The following is a 27,357-nucleotide window of genomic DNA, read 5'->3' on the forward strand; positions in this document are numbered from 1 at the left end:
TTTGCTATGGGCAGAATGTGCCTAAGTGATCGAAGGAATCAGTCATTATACTATTTATATACATTGTCTATAAAGTTTAACTTTCCTTCTATCTCTAGATGTGAGTGCTATAGGGCAAAATGATAAACTTATGTTATTTCCCACTGCACCTTATCTCTGTGTGCTCCCCATTCCTACCTAATGTTGCCTTTGTCCCTCTGTACTGTTGCCTCAAAGAGTTCATCTTCTAACAAAGTCACCGCAAATATGTTCATTTTACTACTGTATCTGGCATTACAAAGTTAGCAATTCTCAAAGACAAAGACTTTGCTATAAAATTTGTAATGATATTAGACAAGTCACATTAAGAATGAGGATACAAACCTAAGATATGAACAAATGGAAACTTAATGGTGTCAGTGTTGTAAAAACACAAGAATTTCTTATGTGAAAGAATTTACATAGTGGAGACAAAATATAATAATAATAATAACAACAATAACAATAGTAACAAGGAAGTTTTAAAAAGAGAGAGTGATAGGGGAAAAAAAGATATATTACATACCAGGTTTCAAGAAACTTGTCAGTATCTGGCTTTGGCTCAAGTGTCAGACGTTTTTCCAGCTCAAAGCTGTGAATAGAACGTAACTTCCTTACTAATGGAACATCTCTGTCTGGCTGAGTAATCTCCGACCGGACACGAATTGGTGAACCAAGGCTTGGAGCATTGAGAATACCATTTACTTGACCATGGCTATTTTCTTCTTCAGTAGCTGCCTAGAAAAAAAAACATAAATAGAATCATTCCAAATTTATACATGGGAGAAATCACTGATGCCTTTGAAATAATGTCAACAAATGATTACACATGTTTTCAGAAAATTAAATTTTCTAAATTTTAATTTAAAAATTATATTTATTTATTTATTTACTTACTTTCTTACTTATTGTATATGGAAGTCAGAGGATAACTTGTGGGATCTGACTCTCCTAAATGCAAGTTGCCAGGCAAGGTAGCAAGCACTTTTACCTCCTGACTCACCTCACCAGTCAAGAAAACTAAGATATTTTGACTTTGGGCCTGGAGAAATGACTCAGAGGTTAAGAACATCTGCTGTTCTTGCAGAAGACTACAGTTTGAGTACCAGCACCCACATCCGGTAATTCAACCACTTCTGTGTCTCCCACTTCAGGGGATCTGAAGACTCTGGCCTCCATGAGTACCTGCACATATATGGCCCTTGTCAAGTCTTTATACTCAGTTTTTTTTTCTAGGTTTATACTTGGTGTTAGTAATAATTTACTTAAAACTATTTTAGGTACAAGAGTAGTCTAAAAATGCTTAAGACCTTCCTTCTTACATCAAGTCAATTTAGATGGTTTTTAAAAAATATTTATTTATTTAATGTATGTGAGTACACTGTTGCCGTCTTCAGACACACCAGAAGAGGGCATTAGATCCCATTACAGATGGTTATGAGCTACCATGTGGTTGCTGGGAATTGAACTCAGGGCCCCTGGAAGAGCAGTCAGTGCTCTTAACCACTGAGCCATCTCTCCAGCCCATCTATCTATATGTTTAAAGAACCCTATTCTACTATACTAAAACTAAATCTTGGAAGGATGATATCTTTGAGACATACAGACCTAAGAAGAATTAGGAGAGACTGCCAAAACTGTCATGCCCCTTTCTCATTCCCTCCCTCAGAAACAAACAACAAAACCAACACTTTGGGCTAGAACAAGAAGCTGCTGGAATCTGCCAGGGCAGAGAGCAGAAGGCTGGGCACAGAGTAATAATACAAAGGGTTGAGTTTCTCCAGGCTACACAGTCTGTCTCAAACCAACCAACAAATCCAAACAATCAAATCTCTCAGGCTGGAGCAGTGGCTCAACAGCACTCATGGCGGGTCACATCTATCTGTATTTCTAATTCCAGAGGCTCTGACACACACTTCTGGCATCTGTGGGCAACAGGCACACAGACATACATGCAAGCAAAACAGCTACACACATAAAATAAAAATAAAAATCCCCAAAACTATTAAAATCCAGTTTGTTCTGGCACCATCAGGACCTTCCCAGGTGATATTCCAAAAATCAGATAGCAAAAGTAGCTTAGTGTGACAGAGGCACTGAGTTCAATCTCCAACAACACACACACAATATTGAATCCCTACTTTTTTTTTTATTTGTTTTTTGAAGACAAGGTTTCTCTGTATAGCCCTGGCTGTCCTGGAACTCACTCTGTAGACCAGGCTGGCCTTGAACTCAGAAATCTGCCTGCCTCTGTCTCCCAAGTGCTGAGATTACAGGCATGCGTCACCACTGCCCAGCGAATCCTTACTTTTTACTACTCATTGCTGACTATTTACTATGTGTAGACATTATTCATTAGCCAGACCACTTGCTATCAATGCTTTTACAAATGACAAAAAGTATATATGCTATGCTATAATCTGAAATTCTATATTCTCATGATGTATTGAACTCCTAATTCCAAGCAAAGATAATGGAGTATGTGGGAAATGACAAGGTCATAGAGGCAGAGTCTTTATAAAATTGGTGTCCTTATAGAGGATCCTAAAGAGACCCCCAAATCTGTCTTGATCACTATGAGTAATAAAGTTCTGTTGTTTGTAAGGTACCTACTTCATGATATTTTAATTATAGCAGACCAAACACACTAAGAATATATCCTTAAGGATATCTTTCTTTCTTTCTTCCTTCTTTCTTTCTTTCTTTCTTTCTTTCTTTCTTTCTTTCTTTCTTTCTTTCTTTCTTTCTTTCTTTCTTTCTTTCTTTCTTTCTTTCTTTCTCTCTCTCTCTCTCTCTCTCTCTCTCTCTCTCTCTCTCTCTCTCTCTCTCTCTCTCTCTTCTCTTTCTTTTTTTCAAGACAGAGTTTCTCTATATAGCCCTGGCTGTCCTGAAACTCACTCTCTCACTCTGTAGACCAGGCTGGCCTCGAACTCAGAAATTTGCCTGCCTCTGTCTCCCAAGTGCTGGGATTAAAGGCATGCGCCACCACTGCCAGGCCTTTTTTTTTTTTTTTAAAAAGATTTATTTATTATATCTAAGTACATTGTAGCTGTCTTTAGATGCACCAGAAGAGGGCATCAGATCTCAGTACAGATGGTTGTGAGCTACTATGTGGTTGCTGGGATTTGAACTCAGGACCTCAGGAAGAGCAGCCAGTGCTCTTAACCACTGAGCCATCTCTCCAGCCCCAGCCATCTCTCCAGCCCCAGCCATCTCTCCAGCCCCTTAAAAAAGATAACATTTCACTTCAAAAAAAATTACTTGGGATAAAGATGGAGCAGAGACTGAGGGAACAGCCAGCCAATGACTACACCAACTTGAGACTCATCCCACGTGAGAGAGTCACCCCTAATACTATTAATGAGACTCTGCTCTGCTTGCAGAAAGGAGCCTCACATGACTGTCTCCTCAGAGGCTTCATCCAGCAGCAGATGGAGGCAGATACAGAGACCCACAGCAAAACATCAGGGAGCTCAGGAAGTCTTTCTCTCTCTTCTTTCTTTCTTTCTTTCTTTCTTTCTTTCTTTCTTTCTTTCTTTCTTTCTTTCTTTCTTTCTTTCTTTCTTCTCTTCTCTCTCTCTCTCTCTCTCTCTCTCTCTCTCTCTCTCTCTCTTTTTTCTTTCTTTCTTTTTCTTTTTTTTTTTTTTTTTGGTTTTTCAAGACAGAGTTTCTCTATATAGCCCTGGCTATCCTGAAACTCACTCTCTCACTCTGTAGACCAGACTGGCCTCGAACTCAGGAAGTGGGAGAGTGGGGGATAGAAGTGGGCAAGCTGGAGGCATCAAGGACACCACAAGAAGGCTCATAGACCCAACTAACCTGGGACAATGGGGACTCAGGCAGAGAGGGGACTATCAGCCAGGGAATGTGTAGGAGCTGGACCTAGACTCCCCACACAGCTGTAGCAAATGTGCAGCTTGGTCTTCGTGTGGGTTCCCTAACTAGCTGAGCAGGGGCTCTCTCGGTCTCTGCTCCCTCCCATTGGATCCCCTTCCCCTACCTGGGACTGCTTGGTTGGCCTCAGTGGGAGAGAATGTGCTTAGTCCTGCTGGACTAGATGTCCCAGGGTGGGGTGATACCCAAGGGAGGTGCCCCTTCTCTGAGAAGGGGAAGGGACAATGTGGGGAGGAGAGGAAGAAGAGGACTGTGATTGACATATAAAGTGAATAAAAAGATAAATTACTGAAAAGAAAACTAAAATAAAAATAAAATCTAACTGCATGCCGATGCGTGCCGGTGCCTATGCCCGTGCACTTTGTGTGTGTGTGTGTGTGTGTGTGTGTGTGTGTCTGTGTATGTGGGCTTGTGTTCGCCAGTGTTAGTACATGAACACTGAGTATAGATGCTCTCAAGAATCCAAAAGCATCAGATCTGGAGCTGGGGTTAAAGGCTGTGAGCCTACAGACATAGATGTGTCGTGAACTGAACTCAGGGCCTTTTTAACAGCAGTATATCTTTTAATAGCTGTGCCACCTCGCCAGTCCCTCCTTAAGATAAAGAACTGGGTTTTTTTATCTTATTCATACATATATTCTATTATACTTTGTTCTCATTTTTATCTCTATGCCACCCTCTCCTCTCAAATTTATACTTACATAATTAACAGTGGTACAAAGTCAGGACAAACTCCTCAGAACTGATTAAGGTGATCATGGGAGGTGCGAAACCCATCATGAGAGGACGCCTGGCCTTTCCACAGCCATATCCTAAGGCTGGGCCCTAAGCTCAGCCTCCTTCTCAACTACACCCTTTTCATTGCTACTGTTTTCGAGACAAGGTCTCACTGTGTAACTGAGTCTGGGAATAATCTGCCCAAGAGTTAAAAACCCACCTATTTCTCTTCCATACTCACAAGTGTACCTGTGTACAATTCTCTTTCATTTATCATCACCCACTTTACCAGTTTATGATCAAGTGTGATCTGTGATCTTCCCACTCCCTGACTTGCCAGCCTCTTCACCTCATCAGAGACAGTCCGCCAAGGCTGTGAACAGGGCGACACTGATCAGAGTCAAGAGAGGGCACAGAGCTTGGTAACATCATCTGCAAAGATGACCCATTTTTGTTCTATAGGTATTTCTTTTCTGTTTGTCATATGATTTTCCTCCTTCCTCCTTTCTTCAGTTCTTTTATGGTGGTGGTGGAGATGAAGCCCAGAGCCTTACACATGCTAGTAGTCAAGTGCTTTGCCACTAATTCCCACTCACACTCCTGATGTATTTTAAATATCTATCTTTTCCATAACATACACTGAATATTAATGCTTGGTATATCTAAACCTGAGCACTTTGGACCACATTAGCTAAAAAATCACAGTTTCAAATATTTAAAGTAAATATCAAGAGGGCTGGAGAGGTGGCTTAGTGGGGACAGCGGGCTGGAGAGGCGGCTTAGTGGGGACAGCGGGCTGGAGAGGTGGCTTAGCTCACTTGCTACACTTGAGGAGCATCTGGGTTTAGTTCCTAGCACTCACATCAAGACTCACAACCATCCATGACTCCGGTACTAAACACGTGCCGTACAAATACATACATACATACATACATGTAGGTAAAACAGCTATATACATAAAAATCTTTAAAAAGTTTTAAGATAAAATAAGTAGCAATACTTTGTTCTACTTTATCCTCACAAGTGAGACTCATAAGCTGGTGGTACTATTTAGTGGATAATGTTTCTTTTTTTTTCTTTCTTTTTTTTTTTTTTTGGTTTTTCGAGACAGGGTTTCTCTGTGTAGCCCTGGCTGTCCTGGAACTCACTCAGAAATCCACCTGCCTCTGCCTCCCAAGTGCTGGGATTAAAGGCGTGCGCCACCACCACGGCTTTTTTTTTTCTTTTTCTTTTTTTTAAATGAAAGTGAAATTATATCATTTACCCCTTTCCCTTTTTTCCTTCCAACCTTCCCCATGAACTCTTGCTTACTCAACTCTCAATTCATGGTGTCTATTCTTCAACTGTCATTACATATATATATATATATATATATATATATATATATATATATATATATATATATATATATATATATATACATACACATATATCTTTCTAACACATAAACCAACCTGCTTGGTCCATATGATGTTCTGTCTATATATATGATTTCAGGGATGAAAACTTGCTATTGGATAATCAATTTCAGGGCTCCTCCCTGGTGTGACTAGGATGAGCAGGGTTTGATCTCCGGACTAAGATGGCAGAAAAAACACATACACTCTCTCTCATGCCCCCACTCCCAACTGTGAATCAATAAGAAAAGAGTAGTAAGTAAGCAGAAAGAGATTACTTTGTATGTAAGAAATACGTACTTTACAAATCCCGAGCTTTATCTTGTTCTTGTTGATATCCATCTCTTCCCAGACATCCTTTTCCTGAGGGCGAGGGTGCCCCAGAGATCCAGGCAATTTATCTGGTGATACACCAACAGGGATTCCATTCTCCCCATCACTAAGCTGTTCATCTGGAAACACTTCATCTGTATTTTCTCGAAGCAAGTCTCCTGGGATGGGGGTAGCATTTGCAATTCTGAAAAGTTAGGAGAGGAAACCAGAAAACTTCAAAAGATGAGAATAAAAAGTTACCATAAGACAATACTACATTTTTGTCTCTTAACTTTAAGGGCTAAGTGCCTTAGTTAATTAAGAGACAGTGGTGGCGCACGCCTTTAATCCCAGCATTTAGGAGGCAGAGGCAGACGGATTTCTGAGTTCGAAGCCAGCCTGGTCTACTGGAACTCACTGAGTGAGTTCCAGGACAGCCAGGGATATACAAAGAAACCTTGTCAAGAAAAACAAAACAAACAAACAAACAAAAAGGTAAAGTATATCTAAAACTTTTTTAACACTAATTTTATGTTAATACTGAAAAATGAACATTTTTCTAAATTAGGAGAAGTTAAAAATTTCAAGGTGACTTTCAATGCAAATCTTAATACAACTCACTGATTTGACAATCACTTTTTTTGTTTGTTTGTTCTTTTGTTTTCAAGACAGGGTTTCTCTGTGTAGCCCGGGCTGTCCTGGAATTTGCTTTGTAGACCAGGCTGGTCTTGAACATACAGAGACCTGCCTGCCTCTGCCTAGTGAGTGCTGGGATTAAAGGCGTGCACCACCACCATTGGCCAACAATCATTTTAAAAGTCTGAAACATCTGTTCTACTTTCCATGAAGCTCTCATCAATCAAATAAAATAATTTACCATTTTTGCCAATAATAAAAACAATTATAGAAAATAAATAGGGATTATATGACTTTTTAGTGTGAAATGTGTGCTACTGTTTATTTTATTTCATTCCATGTATTTTGATCATTTTCACCTCCTAGACTCATTCCCATCTTTGTACCCACTACATTTTATGTTCTTTTTCTTGCTCTTAAACAAAACAGAACAGAACAAAACAAGGGTTGGAGAGATGGCTCATAGGTTAAGAACACTGTCTGTTCTTCTAGAGGTCCCAAGTTCAATTCCCAGCAACCATATGGTGGCTCATGACCATGTGTAATAAGATCTGGTACCCTCTTCTAGCTTGCCTGCGTATACATAGGCATGACACTATATACATAATAAATCTTTTTTTTTAAAGGATATGGCTCCTATACAGTCAAAACAAAACAAAAACAAACAAACAAGCAAACAAACAACCCCAACCTGCTGGACAGTAGTGGCTCACACCTTTAATCCCAGCATTTAGGAGGCAGAGGCAGGCGGATTTCTGAGTTTGAGGCTAGCCTGGTCTACAGAGTGAGTTCTAGGACAGCCACAGATAAACCCTGTCTAGAAAAACCGCAACAAACAAACAAACAAAAAGTCTACAAAAACACAGAAATGAAAAGCAAACCAAGTGGCAAACAAACAATAAGATGAAAGAAAGTCCCAATTGAAATAGCAATGTGCACACTGCTTTTCTCTACTGAGTTCCTATCAGGGGTAAGGCCTCAGGCAACAAAGGAGGAGGAAACCCTCTAGAATCCATACAGTTCTCCATGAGAAAAATACAAAATATGAATAGGTATTTGTCTATACATTCCCTTTTTCCTTTCTTTCTAGAGAAGGTCTTACTTTGATTCCATACTGGGATTGAGTCTTCCTAAATCTTGGGATTACAGGAGTCTGCTATTACGCTTAGCTATGAATATGTCCTTTGAATGAATTCTGGGTCCTATTTACAAAGTTGACATCACTCAGCCTGCTAGCCCATGACAGGCTTTTACTTTTTAGTCATTAGTCAGTTATTAAACTCAGAAGGCCTCTGATAACTCTATGTTCCATAAATACTAGTGTTTAAAAACATATTTCTGGCCAGGCGGTGGTGGTGCACGCCTTTAATCCCAGCACTTGGGAGGCAGAGGCAGGTGGATTTCTGAGTTCGAGGCCAGCCTGGTCTACAGACTGAGTTCCAGGACAGCCAGGGCTATACAGAGAAACCCTGTCTCGAAAAACCAAAAAAAAAAAAAAAAAAAAAAAAAAAAACCATATTTCTGAGCTGGAGAGATGGCTCAGTGGTTAAGAGCACTGACTACTCTTCCAGAGGTCCTGAGTTCAATTCCCAGCGAACCACATGCTGGCTCACAACCATATGTAATGGGATCCTGATGTTCTCTTCTGGTGTGTCTGAAGATAGCTACAGTGTACTCACATAAATAAAATAAATAAAAATAAATCTTTAAAAAAATAAAAGGAAAGAAAAAATATTTCTGGCTGAACACAAGATTTAGCAAACAAAGAAACTTCTAACAAGTAACCTGAATTACCTAGGAAAAAAGTCTTCAGGGGACTGTCTTGACATACGCTATTACTGTGAACAGCAAAATAGATAACCTTGCCAGGCACACCTTTAGACTCTGTGCTTAGGAAGCAAAGGCAGGTGGATCTTTGTGAGTTCAAGGCTAGTCTGGTCTAAATAGCAAGTTCTAATCAAGTCAGAGATATATAATGAGACACTGACTCCTAAATAAAACAAAATAGAACAACAAAACCTCCAAAAAAGCAAAAATTAAACAAATAATCAAAAGAGAGGAAGTCCTCTCAGGCAACCACCCTGAAGTACTGTTCAAGGTAACAATGTGCCCTAGCATAAATGGTCTTTGGATACTTCATTGTCTTGTTCTGGTTTCCTACCCTGCCTCTACCTCTGCCTAAGTGGTCAATATTCAATGATCTCTTTATCAATACTCTAGGTAAACAATCTAGAAAATTCATTCTTCACTGACCACGGTTCTCAGAAGAAAACCTCACAGTCTAGTAAAGCAGTTCCTGTAGTTCAGACATAAGAAACAGAGTAAAGAGGTGATTTGGCCTGAAATAGTACAAATATACAAATTATTAAAAATCAGAACTGAGTAATGAAAGATTTTTCAGGTATGAGTTTAATGTAATTTACTGATACAAGGAAAGTTTCCTGGAAGGTTCATCTACTGACGACACTTTCTTAAAACACTTTGATCCTTCAATGTTCCAAACCCTTACACCTATCATTCTCCTCCGCTATAACAGTTCCACTTCCTATTTCCCCTTTCTACTTCTCAGGAAATAAAGCACATCTATCCCCAACTTTCCTTACCTGCTATACAATATCACATACGTCAGGGAACTCATCCATATCTTTTCCATACAGGCTCTCTTCCACATGACACAGTTCTCCTTTGTATTTAATTCCTTAGTTTTCATTCCTTCCATATTGTTTGTGTGTGTGTGTCTGTGTGTGTGTGTCCCCTTTTCCTAAACTCTCTTAATCCATAGTTTGACAAAAGGAGAGAAACAATTTCTCACTAAGCAAATGTTGGCACATTCAGGAATATGAGCACTACCGGGAAGGGTAGGAGTTGGTACAGCACTTGGCCATCATATACCAAGGCCCTGCATTCATCCCTAACACCTATGAAACCAAAGGGAAGGAAGGAAAGATGAGTAGAAAAAAGATGGAAAAGAGAGAAAGCAGGGGCTGCAGAGATGGCTCAAAGGTTACGAGCACTTGCTGATGTTGCTGAAGACCCAGGTTTGTTTCCCAGCACCCACATGGAGGCTCACATCCATCCATAAGTCCAGTTCCAGGGGACATGTTACCCTCTTCTAGACTCCACAGGCACCAGGCTTGAACAATATAGTGGAACTCAAGAGACTGAGGAAAGAGAATCATCACAAGTTCAAAACCAGAAAAGAGAAGAAAAGAGAAGAGAAGAGCAGAAAAGAAAAGAAAAGAAAAGAAAAGAAAAGAAAAGAAAAGAAAAGAAAAGAAAAGAAAAGAAAAGAAAGAATTAAGACTATGCTGTACGGTGGTGGTGCACATCTTTAATCCCAGAGCTGGGAAGGCAGAGGCAGGCAGATCTTTGAGTTCAAAGTCAACCTGGTCTGTAGATTAAATTCCACGACAGGCAGGGCTACACAGAAAAATCCTGTCTTAAACAACCAAAAATAGACAAGAAAGATCATAACATTAGTAATGATTAATAAAAGCAAATAAGCAACATAATCAAACAGAAAAATGAAAAAGGATAATTATGACTCATTCTTTCCAGATTCCCATTAGCTGTAAACTCCCATTTCATAGAAGGTATTTTCTGAATTAAGTAACTCAAAGCATAAGTGAGGAAAGGATTAACTCCAGGAAATGCTCAAGTTGAGGGACTTGGGGTAGATTAAAGAAAATTTTTGCATTCAGAAGGCCGCACGCTGAGCTGTGTAGGACATACCCAATTGCAGCAGGGGTCAGGCGGGTATGCAGCTGAGGAGTGGCAGAGGTGGTGGTGGTTGTTAGGGAGCCATCAGTTCCACTCTTCTCCCAGTCAAAGGGGTCACTCTCAATTACTCCAAAGGTCTTGATGCTATTGTCAAACACGGATGTTAGAAGCTAAACCACAAAGGGAAAAAAAACTAGAGTGAGCCAACAGCAATTGAGGCACGTTCATCTAAAGCAGATCCTTTAAAATGAGGATTTATAATGAGATTCCCTTCAAAATCCATGGCTCAAGAAGAAAACAAACTGGGACCATGTGTATGATGATAAGAAATAATGTTTTTTTAAAAAAGATGTATTTATTTTATTTCTATGGGTGCACTGTAGTTGCCTTCAGACGACCACCAGAAGAGGGCTTCAAATCCCATTACAGATAGCTGTGAGCCACCATGCAATTGCTGGGAATTGAACTTAGGACCAAGAGCAGTTGATGCTCTTAACTGCTGAGCCATCTAGCCACTGAAAATAATGTTAATTAATAAACTAATGTTGACTGTGGTACTAGTGTGTAGAAAGGAAGTAACATGTGAATATATATACTCATATCTATTCACACAAACCACTTATTTATAATTTATAAGTTTGTATAAATTTATAATATTTGTATAAATGTATAAATTTGTATGTATTAATATATTTGTAAAGAGGGCATTTTTATATGACTCAACTTAAATAAATAAATAACCAGTAGTTATAGCTGGGATGCCCAAGATAGGAGCATAAAGTAATTCCTTGATCTTTCTTTGTGTATATATGTCTTTTTAAAACTATCATTTATGAGCCAGGTGACAGTAGTGATTGCTTTTAATCCCAAGCACTGGGGAAGCAGAAGAGGTAGATCTCTGTGAGTTCAAGGCCAGTCTGGTCTACAGATAGAGTTCCAGGACAGCTACACAAAGAAACCTTGTCTCAACAAAGTCAAAAACAATCAAACAAACAAAAACAAAAAACCAAAAAACCCCAATCACACACACACAAAAGACTTTTATTTGTATGTAGTCAAATTTATGCTTTTAGTTTGGCTCGTTTCAAATACAATTTCATTCTTATCTATCTATACCTAACCTACTTTCAATTCATGAGTATAGTTTTATGCTTTAATCCTCTTTCTTACTCTGCCAGTATCCTGCCCTCTGAAATTCATTTTCACAGTTCTTGCTCCAGACCTGAAGCCAACATTTCTTTTTATTTTTTATTTTATTTTATTTTATTTATTTATTTATTTTGGTTTTTTTGGATTTGGTTTTGTTGAGACAGGGTTTCTCTGTGTAGCCCTGGCTGTCCTGGAACTCACTCTGTAGACCAGGCTGGCCTCGAACTCAGAAATCCGCCTGCCTCTGCCTCCCAAAGTGCTAGGATTACAGGCGTGGGCCACCACCGCTTTTCTTTTCTTTCTTTCTTTTTTTTTGAAGCCAACACTTCTTGTTGGACCATTTTGCCTTTATCTTTATGGTTTAAAAAGATGACTCTGGCTCTTAAGCCGACAACAGAAGCCATAAATGGACACAAATGATGATAAAAGGTGCCACAAGAACCAGTTAGGACCAGTGAGGAGGCTACTTGTCAGTTAAAGCAGCTTGGTTACAGAGGAACTGATAAGTGATTTGAATGTGATTTGGAAAAGAGCCCAAAGACCCTGTGGACAAAGCTGAGGAAGGCTGGAGAGGACAGACAGAATGAAAGTGAACAGAGTACATGAGATGCAAAGTGAGGTGTTTGGTGACTAGGATTTTCTGCAGAGCAGGCCGTGAGTAAATAGCATATAAATACCACTATTTACAGTCACAGGGCCAGTGAATTCCATTTAGAGACCTTATCAAGAAGGTCTAAAGACAAAGGCCTAGGGTACACAACTGGTGTGTAAACATTACAAAGGTAACCAAGGATAGAGGTGGCCAGTGAAGCCCAAACCCTATAATGTAGAGTTCTCAAAATAACCCAAAGAAGCATGTTTCAACAAGGAGCATGAAATGCTATCACTTAAATCTATCATTCCGAGTGTTTAATTCTTCTTTTAACCTACTGTAAACACCAAGAAGTCAGCACATGTCTGATCTTATTTATCACTATATCTTCATGAATTAAAAGTAACCATACAAATAATAGTTATTTAAAAAAATATTTTAAGAATAAATATCAGCAAAAATATTTACTCAAAGATTTGCATAACTTTAACTTTCACAAAGGAAAATGATATAGCAAAGGAAATGGAGGAGAGGAAAGGAATTGGAAAAAGGCATGATTATAAAATCTGTCTTAAAAAAACCAAAAAACCAAAAGAACAAAAAACAAAAACAAAAATAAATAAATAAATAAACAAATAAATAAATAAAATCTTGGAAATTATTTTGGTGCTAATTTTGTTTATGTAGGTTACTTGTGTTACAGCCACAGTACCCCAGAACATTCAAAGTACAGGGTTACAGAAAACAGAGCACTGGGCATGTAGCTCAGTTATATTGCACACACTTCCCTTGGATATGTGAGGGCCCTCCATCTGGACCTATGGGCCATGCTGCAGAAGGGGTGGGGGCTGGGAGGGAGATAGGGCTGGAGGAAGGGAGGGAAACCCAGGGAAGGAAGGAAAGAAGGGAGGGAGGGGACTGGGTATACCCAGGATTTTCTAAATAAAGGTTCTCATGAATTTTTTTTTTTTTTTTTTTTGGTTTGTCGAGACAGGGTTTCTCTGCCTAGCCCTGGCTATCCTGGAACTCATTCTGTAGACCAGGCTGGCCTTGAACTCAGAAGTCCACCTACCTCTGCCTCCCAAGTGCTGGGACTAAAAGTGTGCGCCACCACTGCCCGGCTCATGAATTCTTTCAAAGTTTTTCATCAGCATTGCTATTACTTGTGTGCATGTGATGATGTGCACGTGGTATAAGCTACTACATTCTATTTAAGCAGTGTATTTTTTGTTGAATGGATATACAATAAAATGATTTTTAAAGCTTAAAACTTTAAAATTATTAAATTTTAAATAAACTTAAATAAACTTTAAAGCTTAATAAGCTAATAAGCTTAAATAAACTTTAAAATTATTCAAGACAGAAAGAGCAATCAAAATGAGATTCTGAGTAATTTGAATATTCTATTTCTTCTTTGTAATTTTAAAATGTTTATGCATTATTTTTCAAATTTAACTAAAATGTGTTTTCTAAAGTAATTTGGTTCAATACCTAACCATGTGCAGCCCACAAAGATTTTTCTTTTGGTTTTTTTTTTTGGTTGTTGTTTTTTTGTTTTTTGGATTTGGTTTTTTTGAGACAGGATTTCTCTGTATAGCCCTGGCTGTCCTGGAACTCACTCTGTAGACCAAGCTGGCCTCGAACTCAGAAATCTGCCTGCCTCTGCCTCCCAGAGTGCTGGGATTACAGGCATGCGCCACCACTACCCGGCTTAAGATTTATTTATTTTATGTATATGAGTACACTGTAGCTATACAGATGGTTGTGAGCCATCATATGTTTGCTGGGACTTGAACTCAGGACCTTTGGAAGAGCAGTCAGTGCTCTTAACCGCCTAGCCATCTCTCCAGTCCCACAAAGATGTTTGATGCTAGTATCCAGCAGTCATAGGGCATAGGCCCGATGGAGGAATAGTCCTCTCATCCTTAGCACAAATTACAATCAGTGTCATTTATCTTCATACAAAATTTAATTTGCCTTTGGAAAGAAACTGAAAACAGGAGTTATCTGTAGTGTGATATACCAAATCTCACTGAGGACCTTGACTTCTGTATTTTAATTGACTAAGTGCAAGCTAATGGATGAACAGCGCACTTAACCCAGAGAGTGCCATGCCAATACTGGCTTGGCTAACTCAAAGATCAATCAATGTAAAAGACCTCAACTCATTTTAGTGATATATAAGTAGATCAAATGGGTAAAAATTGCACATATTTTTTGCTTCTCTGCTCTTCGGGGTATTTCCCCCATATGTGAGCAAAACCCAAAAGTTGTACTGCACCCATCCTCTGGGGAACAGAGGATGGGGAACAGTAAAACAGAAGACAACAAAAGAAAACAATTAGAAGGATACACAGCATTGGCTGTTTTCAAGGTTTCTGCTTTTGGTATTTTTAAAGTTTCTTTAATTTAAACTTTATGTGTATGAGCAATTGCCTGCATTTATTGTATGTGTACCATGTGTTCCTGGTACCTAAGGAGACCAGAAAAGGGCATTATCCACTGAAACTGGAGTTACAGACAACTGTGACTCGCAAAGGTGCTGAAGCACAGCCTAAATCACAGGGGCCCAGCATGTGGCTTAGATGTGGCTTCTATCACAGGGCAAGCATAGCGCAGAGCTTGAGTGCAGGCTTCTTTTATTAAGGTGACATTCCATAGCACTATCCTCTAAGCCAAACAGCGGCATCTTAACCAGACCAACAATGTCTGCTCAGAAAAGCTCTTCTTGATTGCTGATGTTCCTTCCTACACAGAAGAGTATCCAATATAATTCTGGAGAAGATCCAGCCACTCCTCCTAGCTAGTTGTATGCAAATCTGTCCTGACTACATGCGACCTTGAGGGGAAGAGCTACAATATATGTTTATATGTGTGTGTGTATGTGTGAGACACACACACACACACACACACACACACTGAGGAAGGCAATGGAGACACCATCACCCATACAGAGTGAAGAGTTCCTTTCCAGTACAGCTGCTCTCAGGCCACTGGCGCTCATGGTGAACTCCAGTGAAACTGAACTCTGGTTTGACAATAACACTGGTCAGTCTTATCCCATGAAGAAAATTCTCATGACAGATCATATTTGTTAGTTTTTATGCTTCATGGTATGAAGAAAATCAGTAAATAGAAGAAAATGTTAGTAGAACGAACAGATGGAAATATTTAGTAAAGAACTAATATATGAAGATGAAGACAGCTACGTGTTTTCCAGAATGGAATTTCTGGAAAAGTTGAAAGGAAAGGCCACCTGCATGGTCTCCGCACCCAAGATTTTTGAAACTATAATTGAAGGCTGAATGATTGGTGTGCTTCTCTATCAATCCAAGGGCACTCACTCACTTTCCAAACACTAGATGTAAATCCATAGAAAATGGTATTTAGACAATCATATTTCATTAGTGATTTTCTCCTTGACAAACAATTGTTGCCCAAATAGAAAACTTCAGACCCTGGCTCACTTCTGCACCTACTTGCAGCCTATGGAGACAGGCCCACTATTATTTTAATCAGAAAATTAAGTGATGGCTAAATTTCTCTTTTCTCTTTCTAGAATCAATCTGAAAGAAACTTCTCACTAATTCTAGCCAATTGCTATCAAAATACCTGAAAGCAGACCCAGGGTTCAATGTTGCTGTGGAGACTACCCCTGGAGTCCAAAGGAAAATGAGGAGACAAATGATTGTGTGAGCCCATTAAGAAATTCTAATGGACTTTTTGACTTGGACATTTAAAAATATCCATGAGCTGGAGAGACTCTTCTAGAGGTCCTGAGTTCAATTTCCAGCAACTACATGGTGGCTCACAGCCATCCGTAATGGGATCTGGTGCCCTCTTCTGGAATGTCTTGAGATCAACAGTGTACTCACATTAAAAAAATAAATAAAATGTTTTTAAAAAGTATTAAAATATCCTGTGTTCTGGTTTCTTCTGGTTGCCTTTACCACTTCCTCGATTCTCTCCAGGCACCAGTTGAGGACTTCCTTCCCCTACAAATAACTCTTGTATGAATGAAACTAACGATGCACCCTTGAAGTCTTCTAGATAGACCCAATGGAGGGATATACTGTCTGCTATACCCAAACTCCATTCAGCTGGGAGATGGATCAGTCAGTAGCCCAATTCTGTAGCAATAGTCAGGGTTACTTTGTGGACTGGTGATGATGAAAACAGGAGGTAAAATTTGGCTAGGAAGTTTAGGGTAAAAAGACCCTCAAGAAAAGCAATCAGGTTCTCTCTTGGTTAAAAAGCCAGAAATGCCCCTCTATTTCTTGGAAGCCTCATCTTTGCCAGGCCCCAGAGATTCCAAAAGGGACTTTAATCTAGTTCCTACATGATTTTAGGAAAACCTTTGCAGAGCAGGAGAATGTTGAAACAGAAGCTTGTTAAGCAAAAACTTCTGATCAAGAGTACAGAACTCCTACTCTGAATGGAAACTCAATTTTCCATTTGGGTTAGAGGTCAATTCCCTGGCCAGGGGACCACCCTGAAGAAGGCAGCATTGCCTTCTTCTAAAGAACTTGTGTTGGGGCCTCCTTCAGAGGCCCATAGTGATCAATGTCACCAAAGAATCCCTGGCCTAGAACTTGCCACATGATGGCCTAGAACTTGCTCTATAGATAAGGCCAGCTCTCAACTCATAGAGATCTACCTAGCTCTGCCTCCCAAGTGTTGGGATTAAAGGCATGAACAACTGTGCCTTGCTAGAAATTCAAGTATTTTAATCTCACCTACCATTTCTGCTTACCCAAAGACCCTGCTGCATCCCCATAATATAATGACCCCTTCTTCCTTCTTTTCCTTCCTAAAAGGGCAGAGATGTAAGGAGACAGGGAGGCAGGGAGGCAGGGGTATCTCTGTGAATTCCAGGCCAGCCTAATCTTCATATTTTTCATAGATAGGCTACATTCAGAGACCTTGTTTTAAACAAACAAACAATAAAAATGTTCAGCTCAAGAAATTACTTCTGAGGGCTAGAGAGATGGGTCAGTGGTTAAGAGCACTGGCTGCTTTACCAGAGATATTGAGTTCAATTCCCAGCAGTCACATGGTGGCTCACAACCATCTATAATGAGATCCAATACCCTCTTCTGTCATGCAGGCCTACATGCAAATAGAGTACTCATATACATAAAATACGTAAATAAAGAAGTCCTTTAAGAAATTATTCCTATATAGTAGAAAATGGAAGAAACTGGAGAAAATATCTGGGCCAGGCTATCAATTATTGATAAGTAATGTTAGGACGAACAGGCATTCCAGAATGAGGGCCAGGACCCGGACCTGACAACATCTAGCCCCATCACACAAGTACAGTGTGAATGAAAGGAGAGAAGGTCACGGGTAGGGACAAGAAATGACCCACTCTACACTTATATTTATGTCAAGGCCATCATTGTCTTTATCTTCCTGGCCATTCCACTGCAAGTAGAAAGTGGCCAGGGTGACTGAGTTCTGGCTAGTAAGCCAAAGTATTATAAACAAACATCCATACCTGACCTTCCTTCCCCTGACTACAAAGCCTGTAAGCACAGGAAACCACTTGAGAGTTGCCTAGCAAAGCCACAACAAGCTGACTTGTGTGTAACATAATCAAGGTATCTACGTAGTGCGTAGACACACATTGCCTCTTTTCTTTCCACTGCACTGCCTCAACATCTTCCCAACTCAAGTCTTCTTTGCTTTATTGTAATGCACACAGCTGAAAGGCTATCCTCTTAAAATACAAACAGGGAACTGGTGAAATGGCTCAGATGATGAAGACACCTGTTCCAAGCCCAGTAATTTGATCCTTGGACTCCACATGTGGAAGGAGAAAGCTGGCTCCCACACTTTGTCCTTTGATCCACACATGCATCTTGGTATGTGTACCTTCTTACATATAAATATGTAATGTAAATTTAAAAAGAAACACAAAAAAGATCAACATATCCCTGGGAGTTGTTGTTGTCATTTTTAACACTTTTAAGGCTTCCTGTTCACTTAGAATAAAACTTGTTGAAACAGTTTATAAAGCCCTACATCATCTGGCCATCAAGCCACTTACTCCCTTCATTTACAATCTTGAGCTTTTATTTCAATCCTCTTCTTACCTCACGATTTAAGCATCTGCTTATAACATTCTTTCTCTTAGTTTTCTTCTCCACAGGACCAACACAATCCTACATTTGGGGTGAGGGTGCTACCTTAAACACCTACTAAGCATTCTTTGCTTTAAGTAGTCTCCAAATACCTTAAGTCACACATTATCAGGAATTGGGGATTTAGATTAGTAGCAGAGTGCTTACTTAGCAAAGACAAGAAGACTCTGTGTTGGCCCCAGCACCAAGAGGGGGAACACCCCCCGCCCCCAGCTACACAACCACACAGACAAACAAACAAAGCAAATCACAGGAAACAGACATTATCAGCATCACAGAATCCCACAATTGCTGTCAATTCCCCAAACCAGGAGATAAGTCATTTTGGTGTAGCCTCTATTTAATGAGTACTCTCCTGTATCCCAGAACCTGGGAAGAAGAGGCGGGCAGATCTGTGAGGTCAAGGCCAGTCTCATCTATCTGGTGAGTCCCACGAAAACCAGAGTTACACAGTGAGACCCTGTCTCAAAAAAGTAAAATAAAAAATGTTTGTTTGTTTCTATACTTATGAGAGGAGAAAAAACAAATCTTGTTTTTCCAGGACTTAAAAACTGCTAGGACCCCTGGTAACTGACAAAGACACACCTTGGTGGTAGTGGTGTTCTTATGTCAGCAGGGGCAGAGTAGATGGCAGTCTTCTGTTCATCTTAGCTTGATGCCTGGCTTGGTTGTCAAACATTTTTTATGCCTAGGACTCAAAAATATCAAATCAAATCAAATCCAAGCAGTGCAGGGCAGGGCAGGGCAGGGCAGGGCAGGGCAGGGCAGGGGGAAGACAGAGCTCTGTGGAACACCACACCACCCACAGACCTGCCCTCCAGCACACGACACAGATGAGCCCCTAAACACACTACTGCTGCCACACCTCACCACTGAGTCGGGCTTGGAGGATGTCAACAGTAGAGGCCACCACAGTGTGCGAACATGTGGTGGTCAGAAGGGAGAGAAAGGAAAGTGGAGCAGCCTGAGCATTATAAAGAGAGATGGAACTGGAGACTCCAGGGTGGAGAGGAAGAGGCTATTGTGAGTGGCCCCATCACCTGGGGCCATGCTGAGGTCTAGCCTGAGCTGCTGCTGAGGTCCATGTCTGAGTCTGAGCCTACACCAGCTTCAGGGATCAGTGTCAATGTCCGTGGCTCATATTACCACTAGAGAACATGGTTGTCCCTGGTCAGGGCAGCCACTGGAGACTATGTGGATGTCCAGCGCACGTGTACGACTAGGCCCATCCCTCAGTGCATACAGCACTCTGGAGAGCTGGCCCTCTCTTGTAGCACTCTGGAGAATGGGCCCTAAGCCTTGCCCAGGTAGCACAGTGGAGCTCCTGAGTTGAGAGCAAGGGAGTAGTATCTCCTTCTCCCTCCTCCCTTGCCCCTCACCACCTGCAGCAGTTGGGAAGGCTGGCCCTGGGGTCATGAGAGCCTGTGAACTGGCCATGCCACTCACTGACTGCAGGTTGCAGCACAAGGGACAACAGCAGGCTCTGCACCTTGCTTAGGCAGATAGTAGAGCTGGTCCAGGTCTAGGGGACCAGTGAGCTAGCCCTGAAGACAGAGAGAGAGTTGGCCCACATGTGGCAGTTGGGAGAACTGACTCTGGGGTCATTAGAACTGGTAAATTGGCCCTGCCCCTCACCAGCTGCAGCACTTGGAGAGTGGGCCTCGAACCTTGACTGACGAGCACAGTGGAGCTAGCTCTGGAGGTGTAGGTGCAGGTAAAACTGGCCCAAGGGCATGAAAGCAGAAGCGCTGACCCTGGGGGGAACATTGTGAAACTCACAAAGAGTCCTTTTAAAGCCCCTGACAGGATACGGACTCAGAATATAGATACTAAGTACTGTGTTGATACAATTTCCTAAAACAACACCACACTCTCACTCTTTGGTTGTTGCAACAGTGTTACTACAGTCTAACTGGCCCCAAACACATGTTCTTCCTACCTTAGCTTCCAATGTGCTGGGATTAGAGCTATGTACCAATGCACCTGGTTAGAAACTTTTTAAAAGGAAAGCATCATGTTTATTTTAAGTGAGACATATATAAAAGCTTTTTGATAGATAATAAAATAGCTATCTTCTCTAAGCTTACATCTGCTATTAGAGTATGCAATAATAGACTATTGGATAATGTATCAGTCCTGTGTGACTTGATAATAATGACCCATAAAAATTTCCTTAATCTTTAAATATTTACAAAACATATACATTCTAAGTGAAAGTTGACTCTGACATTTTCTGGTTATAAAAATATATGTTTCATTTTCGTCTCAGCTCTGACTATATGAAACTGGAAACGCACACTGTGACACAGCTAGGGAACAAGTCCTGCTGCTCCAGGCTAGGATGCCTTCACCTGCCATGCTGGAGGAGGATTGTTCCTTTTAACTGTGTAGCCGTACTATGAAGAATCTCATGAAACAATAATCAAAATCACATTTAGAAATGGGAACGTTCCTAAGACAGTCTCACTGTGGAGCCTTGGCTGGCCCAAACTCACCATATAGATCAGAGTGGTCTTGAACTCACAAAATCTGCCTCCTTAAAGATGGTGTTAAAGGTATACTCTACAACGACTAGCCCAGGAATGAGCTACAGAGTGAAATTAACTATATGGAAATATAGTTCATGGGAACATTCAAATTCAAAATAGATTCTTCTTAAATGAAGACCATAGCAGTACTCTGTAAAGCAGCAAGACAGTAAGCTCAGATCATCTTGAAAACTGATGTCACACTGACATCAGTCACAAAAACACCCAACCAATCCCATCAACACTCCTTCCTCACTGATCCTCGCCCATCACCTGTTCTCTCCCACACACTGTTAGGAAACAGCAGAGAGCAGAAAAGAATCACATTATACACAATGTGTAAAACAGAAAACACTATGTCCAGTCCATCCCTTCCCAAGGAAAAAATTACCATACTTGGTTCTGTTACTAAGTCATAGAGATGACCCTTAGAGAATATCAAAATAAAAAACTTATAATGTGAATCATCTGCATTTAAGAAAAAAGTATATAAAATGCAAATATAACAGGAACACTTCAAGGGCTGGTGGGATGACTCAACAGTTAAGAACACTTAATGTTCTTCAGGAGGAGTGGTTTGATTCCCAACGCCCACAGAGTGGCTCATAACCATCTGTGACTCCAGTTCCAAGGTGTGCTGGCTAATTTTATGCAAGTTGCTACAAGCTAGAGTCACCTGAGGGAAAGCAGCCTCAAATGAGAAAATGCTTCCATAAGATGGCACTGCAGGCAAGCTTGTCGATTATTTTCATAATTAGGGACTGAGGTGGGAAAGCACAGCTCATGTGGGTGGTTCCACCCCTCAGCTGGTGGTGCTTAGTCTATAAGAAAGTAAAACTAGCAAGCCAGGGGAGTAAGCAAGTCAGCAGCACACCTCAATGGCTTCTGCATCAGCTCCTGCCTCCAAGTTCCTGCCCTGTTTGAGTTTCTGTCCTTTGATGATGAACAGTGATATGGAAGTATAAGCCAAATAGACCTTTTTCTCCCCAAGTTGCTTTGGTCATTGTGTTTCACCATGGCAATAGTAACCCAAACTAAAGCCCAAACCAACACCCTTTCCTGACCTCAGCAGAGACCAGGCATAGACATAGTCATACATGTAGGCAAAATATCCATTATATATAAAATAAATAAATATTTTGGTGGGGAAAAACAGGACACTTTTGCTGGGTGTAGTACTTTAAATATGCTTGGCTCAGGGTGTGGCACTGTTAAGAAGCAAGAAATTGTTGGAAGAAGTGTGTCACCGCAGGGCTGGGCTTTGAGGCCCTCCTTCCAGTAGCTTACAAGACAGCCTTCTATCTGCCTTTGGAACAAGATGTAGAACTCTCAGTTCCTCCAGCACCAGACCAGCCTGGATGTTGTTATGCTTCCTGCCATGATGATAATGGACTCAGAACCTGTAAACCAGTCCCAATTAAAAGTCATCCTTTATAAAAGATGCAGTAGTTATAATGTCTCTTTGCAGTAGTAAAACCCTAAGGCACTGGACAGTCTGATCCCAGAACTTTGGAAGACTGAGGCAAGAGAACTACAAATCTGAAGCCACTGAGCTACACAGTTGAGACTGTCTCAAAAACAAACACAAAAAAACCAACACTGAAAAAACTTGAATACAATATTATCTTAATTTGTTAGACAATCTGTGTGATTTATTATATCAGTAGCCATATGGGAAAAGAGTTTGCTCACTTAGGTCTCTCAGACCCAAGTTCTTTTGACTCTCTGCTTGATATTGTTTATACCTTAAATAACAGCTGTAATTTCTTTCTTTCTTTCTTTCTTTTTTTTTGTTTTTTTGTTTTTTTGTTTTTTTGTTTTTTTGTTTTTTTTCCGAGATAAGTAACCCTGGCTATTCTGGAACTCACTTTGTAGACCAGGCTGGCATCGAACTCAGAGATCTGCCTGCCTCTGACTCCCAAGTGCTGGGGATTAAAGGCATGTGCCACCACTGCCTGGCTGTAATTTTACAAAGAAATAATTACTATATTAAAAATAAATTCGCTTTGGGACAGGCATGAACACTGACAACACTTTATAATTTAAAACTTTCAACAGAAAGCAGCAGAGTCCAATGGAAATAAAATTATATTCTAATATATGACATTATTATTCTCTGTGGGGTTGCATTTATGTTTGCAGGAGTACAACTTTTTGCATTAAGCTTTGACAGGTTCTCTCTATAACAAAGACAATTTAAGGCAAACTTTACTGAACTTTGGAAAGGCTCATTAGCTGCTGCCCTACAGAATTAATTCAGTGGCCATAGATGAACAAAGCCAGTAACATTACTGACTGCTAGCCAACAGCACTGACAGCTTTCAATAGATATATAATGTTGTTGTACAGTTTCTTCTGGTCAAGAAATTGCTATAAAATTTATTATCATGCTCTATATCAGTGATTCTCAACCTTCCTAAGGCTGCAACCCTTTATTACAGTTCCTCATGTTGTGGTGACCCCCAACTATAAAATTATTTTCATTGCTATTTTATAACTGTAATTTTTATCTGTTATAAAACATAATGTAAATATCTGTGTTTTCTAATGGTCTTAGAAGACCTCTGAGAAGGGAGTCATCTGATACTCCCTCTCAAAGGGGTGGCAAACTAGGTAAATCATGTCAAGAACAGAAAAATTTGTTACCTAATAATCTGACTAATGAAGTAAATTTCACCCAAAGGACTCTCTGACTCTCACTCTACCCTAAACATTTGCATACATCTCACTTCCCCATCATCATGCTAATTTCAATTTCTTACGCTATATTAAAATAATGTTACTCCAGGTGCCTTCCATACTTAATTCTGACATTCTTAAATCTATAATGAGTAAAAGCAAAGACTAAGAGAAAGAAAAACCAATGTGCATTAACTCACAAAGATCGTTACCTGGTAGTCTGGTTTTGTAAAATAATCCAAAGAGGAAATATGGTCAAGAAAGGTGCTGAATTCTGGAGGGAGGTGTTTCAACATGAGCCTGTGGTCATATCTCTCCTTAATGGAGCCTACTTGCTCCTGGAAGGGAAAGATACAGGAACCAAAGTCAGCTTTTCTCTGAAGCCATGGATTACACACTGATAATTAACAATGTCAAGACTGAAGCAGGCTATGAAATCAATGTGCTATAAAGTACAAAGCAAGAATCAGTGCTCACTAATGACTTTATACACAGTGCTTCAAAGTGGGAAGAGAATATAATATAATGCAGAACTCACATTAACCTAGAGTCTGTGCCAGTGAACTGATAGTCCCCAAGAGTTCTTTAAACTGGGTTCACTATCCTTTATCAACACAGTATTTCTAGTTTTCCAAACAAAATAAACTGGTAATTAAAAACTAAAAGCTACAATTCACATCAGAAGAAATGTTGTTCTTATAAAATGTATCTATTCTCAATACACACAAAAAATAATAACTATCTAATATCAATTTACAGAAAGAAATATATATATTGTGATGTAATGAAGTTGCTCAGAGTTTAAATTTTATATATAAGTGGATTTTCTTAAAAAATTGAAATAGGGTTTACAACTAAACTAATAACTCAAATACAAAAATTATACACCTATGCGAGGGATATATGTGATAATTTTTTATAGTGCTAGGAATTAAGTCCAGAAACTTACACAAGCTAGGGACACTGTACCACTAAATCATATCCCAACTGAGAGATTTTGTTTTGTCTTGTTTTGTTTGTTTTTCAAGATAAGAGTATATCTGTTTAGCCCTGGCTGTGCTGTATGTAGTGAAACTCACTTTGTAGATCACACTAGCCTCAACTATCCTTCATCAACATAATATTTCTAATTTTCCGAGCAAAATAAACTGGCAATTAAAAACTAAAAGCTACAATTCACATCAGAAGAAATGCTGCCTCTGCCTCCTGAGTACTAGGATTAAAGGCACCATCAATTGCCCGGATTAAGGATAAAGTTTTATTCTTTCCCTTATCAAAATTGACCTTATGATTCAAAATTACCTTGTCCTTTATTTTCCTCCAAGGCAGTTGACCAACCACAAACTCCACCAACATGTAGAATAAAGACCAAAGGTCATCATGTCTTCCCATTTCCTTGAGAAATAGAAGAGAATCCATTCATATTATATTACAAATTCTTCTGAGTACATCACACTGTTTAAAGCCATTAAATATATTTTCCATAAATCATCTGGTAAACATTTCTATGTCTAAATGCACAATATATATATCGAGAAATGTTTTGATATAAATATCCTACCTAGAGATGTAGTTCAGTTGTAGAGTGTTCTCTGAGTGTAAGACCCTGGGTTATAGTCTCAATACCACAAAAAACAGCCATCACCAAGAAGCAAAAACAACATAGGCTGAGATGATTCACAGTTGGAAGAATAACTGCCTAACATGAATAAGGCCCTAGGGTCTGACACCCAGTACCACATATAGGCAGTGTATGCTATAATCCCTGGAACTGAGAGGGCGAAGAGGGATCAGATGTTCAAGGCCATCCCACTATTTAGTGAGTTTGAAGCCAGCCTAAAACATAAGAGATCCTAGCTAAGAGAAAAAAAATCAACCAATTAAAAAAACCCTCTAAAACCAAGAAATGCTGAAAATACAATTAATAATTTACTAATTAATGAGTGCTTTAAGAAGTAAGGGATAGGGCTGGGAGATATCTCAGTGGTTGTTAAGAGCACTGACTGATCTTCCAGAGGTCCTAAGTTCAATTTCCAGCAACCACAGGGTGGCTCACAACCATCTGTTCATCTCTAATGGGATCCAATGCCCTCTTCTGATGTGTCTGAAGACAGCTATAGTGTACTCAAATAAACCTTAAAAAAAAAAAAAAAAAAGAAGCAATAATAAGAATGTAGCTCAAAGATAGACTATTTTGGCTACTAGGAAAAAGGCCCTAGACTTCACTGCCAGCATTGCAAAATTTTTATTCATTCACTTATTTTTTAAATTTTGGTAACTTTTTAAATAAAAAAACGTTGCAAATAAAAGAATTCACACCAAAAATAACCAGAACCAAAGACAATTTCTAAAAATAAAGAGTGATCCTAAAAGAGTTCTTTGTTCTTTCACTCAGAAATAAGAAAAATAATGCTATTTGGGCTTAGGCTATTCATTGATTTTGCTTGCAGTGTGAGTTTAAACCATGGAAGTTTAGAGTTTTACCACTGAGTTACATGTCCATGCCCCCTTATTACAAAATGAAAGAGCTTAATGCACAAAAATTATTATATATTATAAAGAAAACAATCTCTGCATTCCATTAGATATTGACAGTATTATATCCATTATTAATCGTTTTTACTATATTTGTTTGAGCTGTGTGTGTGTGTGTGTGTGTGAGTGTGTGTGTGTGTACTTGTATGGGTCTTTATGTGCCATGGTAAGTATGTAGTGATCAGATAACTTGCTGGAGTTAGGTCTCTTCATCCACTATGTGGATTCTAAACATCAAACTCAGATTGTCTGGTTAGGCAGTTAAGTACCTTTACCTGACAAGCCATCTTAATGGCCCCAACCTACAAATAATTTCTTAGAACAGAATCCAGGTATTTGATTTCTTCAAACATCTATATTTTATTTTCAATACGAATACATAATTAAACAGACATATTCCCAAAAGACACACTTTGCTGTTGCATTTTCCGGCAAATGCGCCTTCATTTTCTATGCAGCTGCCCATATCTGTCATCTATTATACATCTTACCATGAATTACTATTATGGATGCCTTTAACATCAGCATTATATAAAACAGTGAATTACAATAACCATTCAGGTAAATGGTAACTATGAAAGAGACCCTCAGCTCCTGAGCACTTTTTATGCCTTTCAATTGCAAGACATGAACATGCAGTTATAAAGACCCTGGATCGGATACATACCCTGTTCCGATGAGCATTGATTGATGCATAACGAACTGTCCCTCGAAAGCCTGCCACAGCACGAGGCTACAATAAACCACATAGTAATAAGAACTTAAACAGAAAAACATTTTTTAACACAGATGAATACATAAAGGAGTGGTAGAACATTACTGCCATAATAAAATGTTATTTATAGTAATTATATATTGAAGCTATAGAACACTAGAGAACAAATCTCTCTAAGTCACAACATAAAATACTGATGTTTTAGTTATTTTACTTTGGTCCTCTTCTATCTATAGCTTTAATTTCTATTTATTTGTTAATTAACTTATTTATTTGAGAGAGAGAGAGTTTGTGAGAGAGAGAGAGTGTGTGTGTGTAT

General features: G+C 39.5%; 2 protein-coding genes across 3 annotated transcripts in view; one reads left to right on the top strand and one right to left on the bottom strand.

Moving 5' to 3' along the window:
• Nucleotides 1-16,527, top strand: part of Stard9 (StAR related lipid transfer domain containing 9) — a 140,767-nt gene extending 124,240 nt beyond the window's left edge. Inside the window, exon 34 of the mRNA XM_052183314.1 lies at nt 15,995-16,527. The gene's annotated coding sequence lies outside the window, so the exon portion shown is untranslated. The remainder of the gene's footprint in view (nt 1-15,994) is intronic.
• The window catches only part of Ttbk2 (tau tubulin kinase 2), a 111,689-nt gene that overhangs the window by 16,140 nt on the left and 68,192 nt on the right, over nt 1-27,357 (bottom strand). For both annotated transcript variants that reach the window (XM_052183319.1, XM_052183318.1), the window contains 6 exons: nt 26,991-27,056; nt 25,091-25,183; nt 24,001-24,126; nt 10,707-10,864; nt 6,327-6,543; nt 545-756 (listed from right to left, as the gene is read on the bottom strand). In XM_052183319.1, coding sequence (XP_052039279.1) covers nt 545-756; nt 6,327-6,543; nt 10,707-10,864; nt 24,001-24,126; nt 25,091-25,183; nt 26,991-27,056 — 872 coding nt within the window. The remainder of the gene's footprint in view (nt 1-544; nt 757-6,326; nt 6,544-10,706; nt 10,865-24,000; nt 24,127-25,090; nt 25,184-26,990; nt 27,057-27,357) is intronic.

Source organism: Apodemus sylvaticus, chromosome 5 (genome assembly GCF_947179515.1).
Source record: "Apodemus sylvaticus chromosome 5, mApoSyl1.1, whole genome shotgun sequence".
NCBI lineage: Eukaryota > Metazoa > Chordata > Mammalia > Rodentia > Muridae > Apodemus > Apodemus sylvaticus.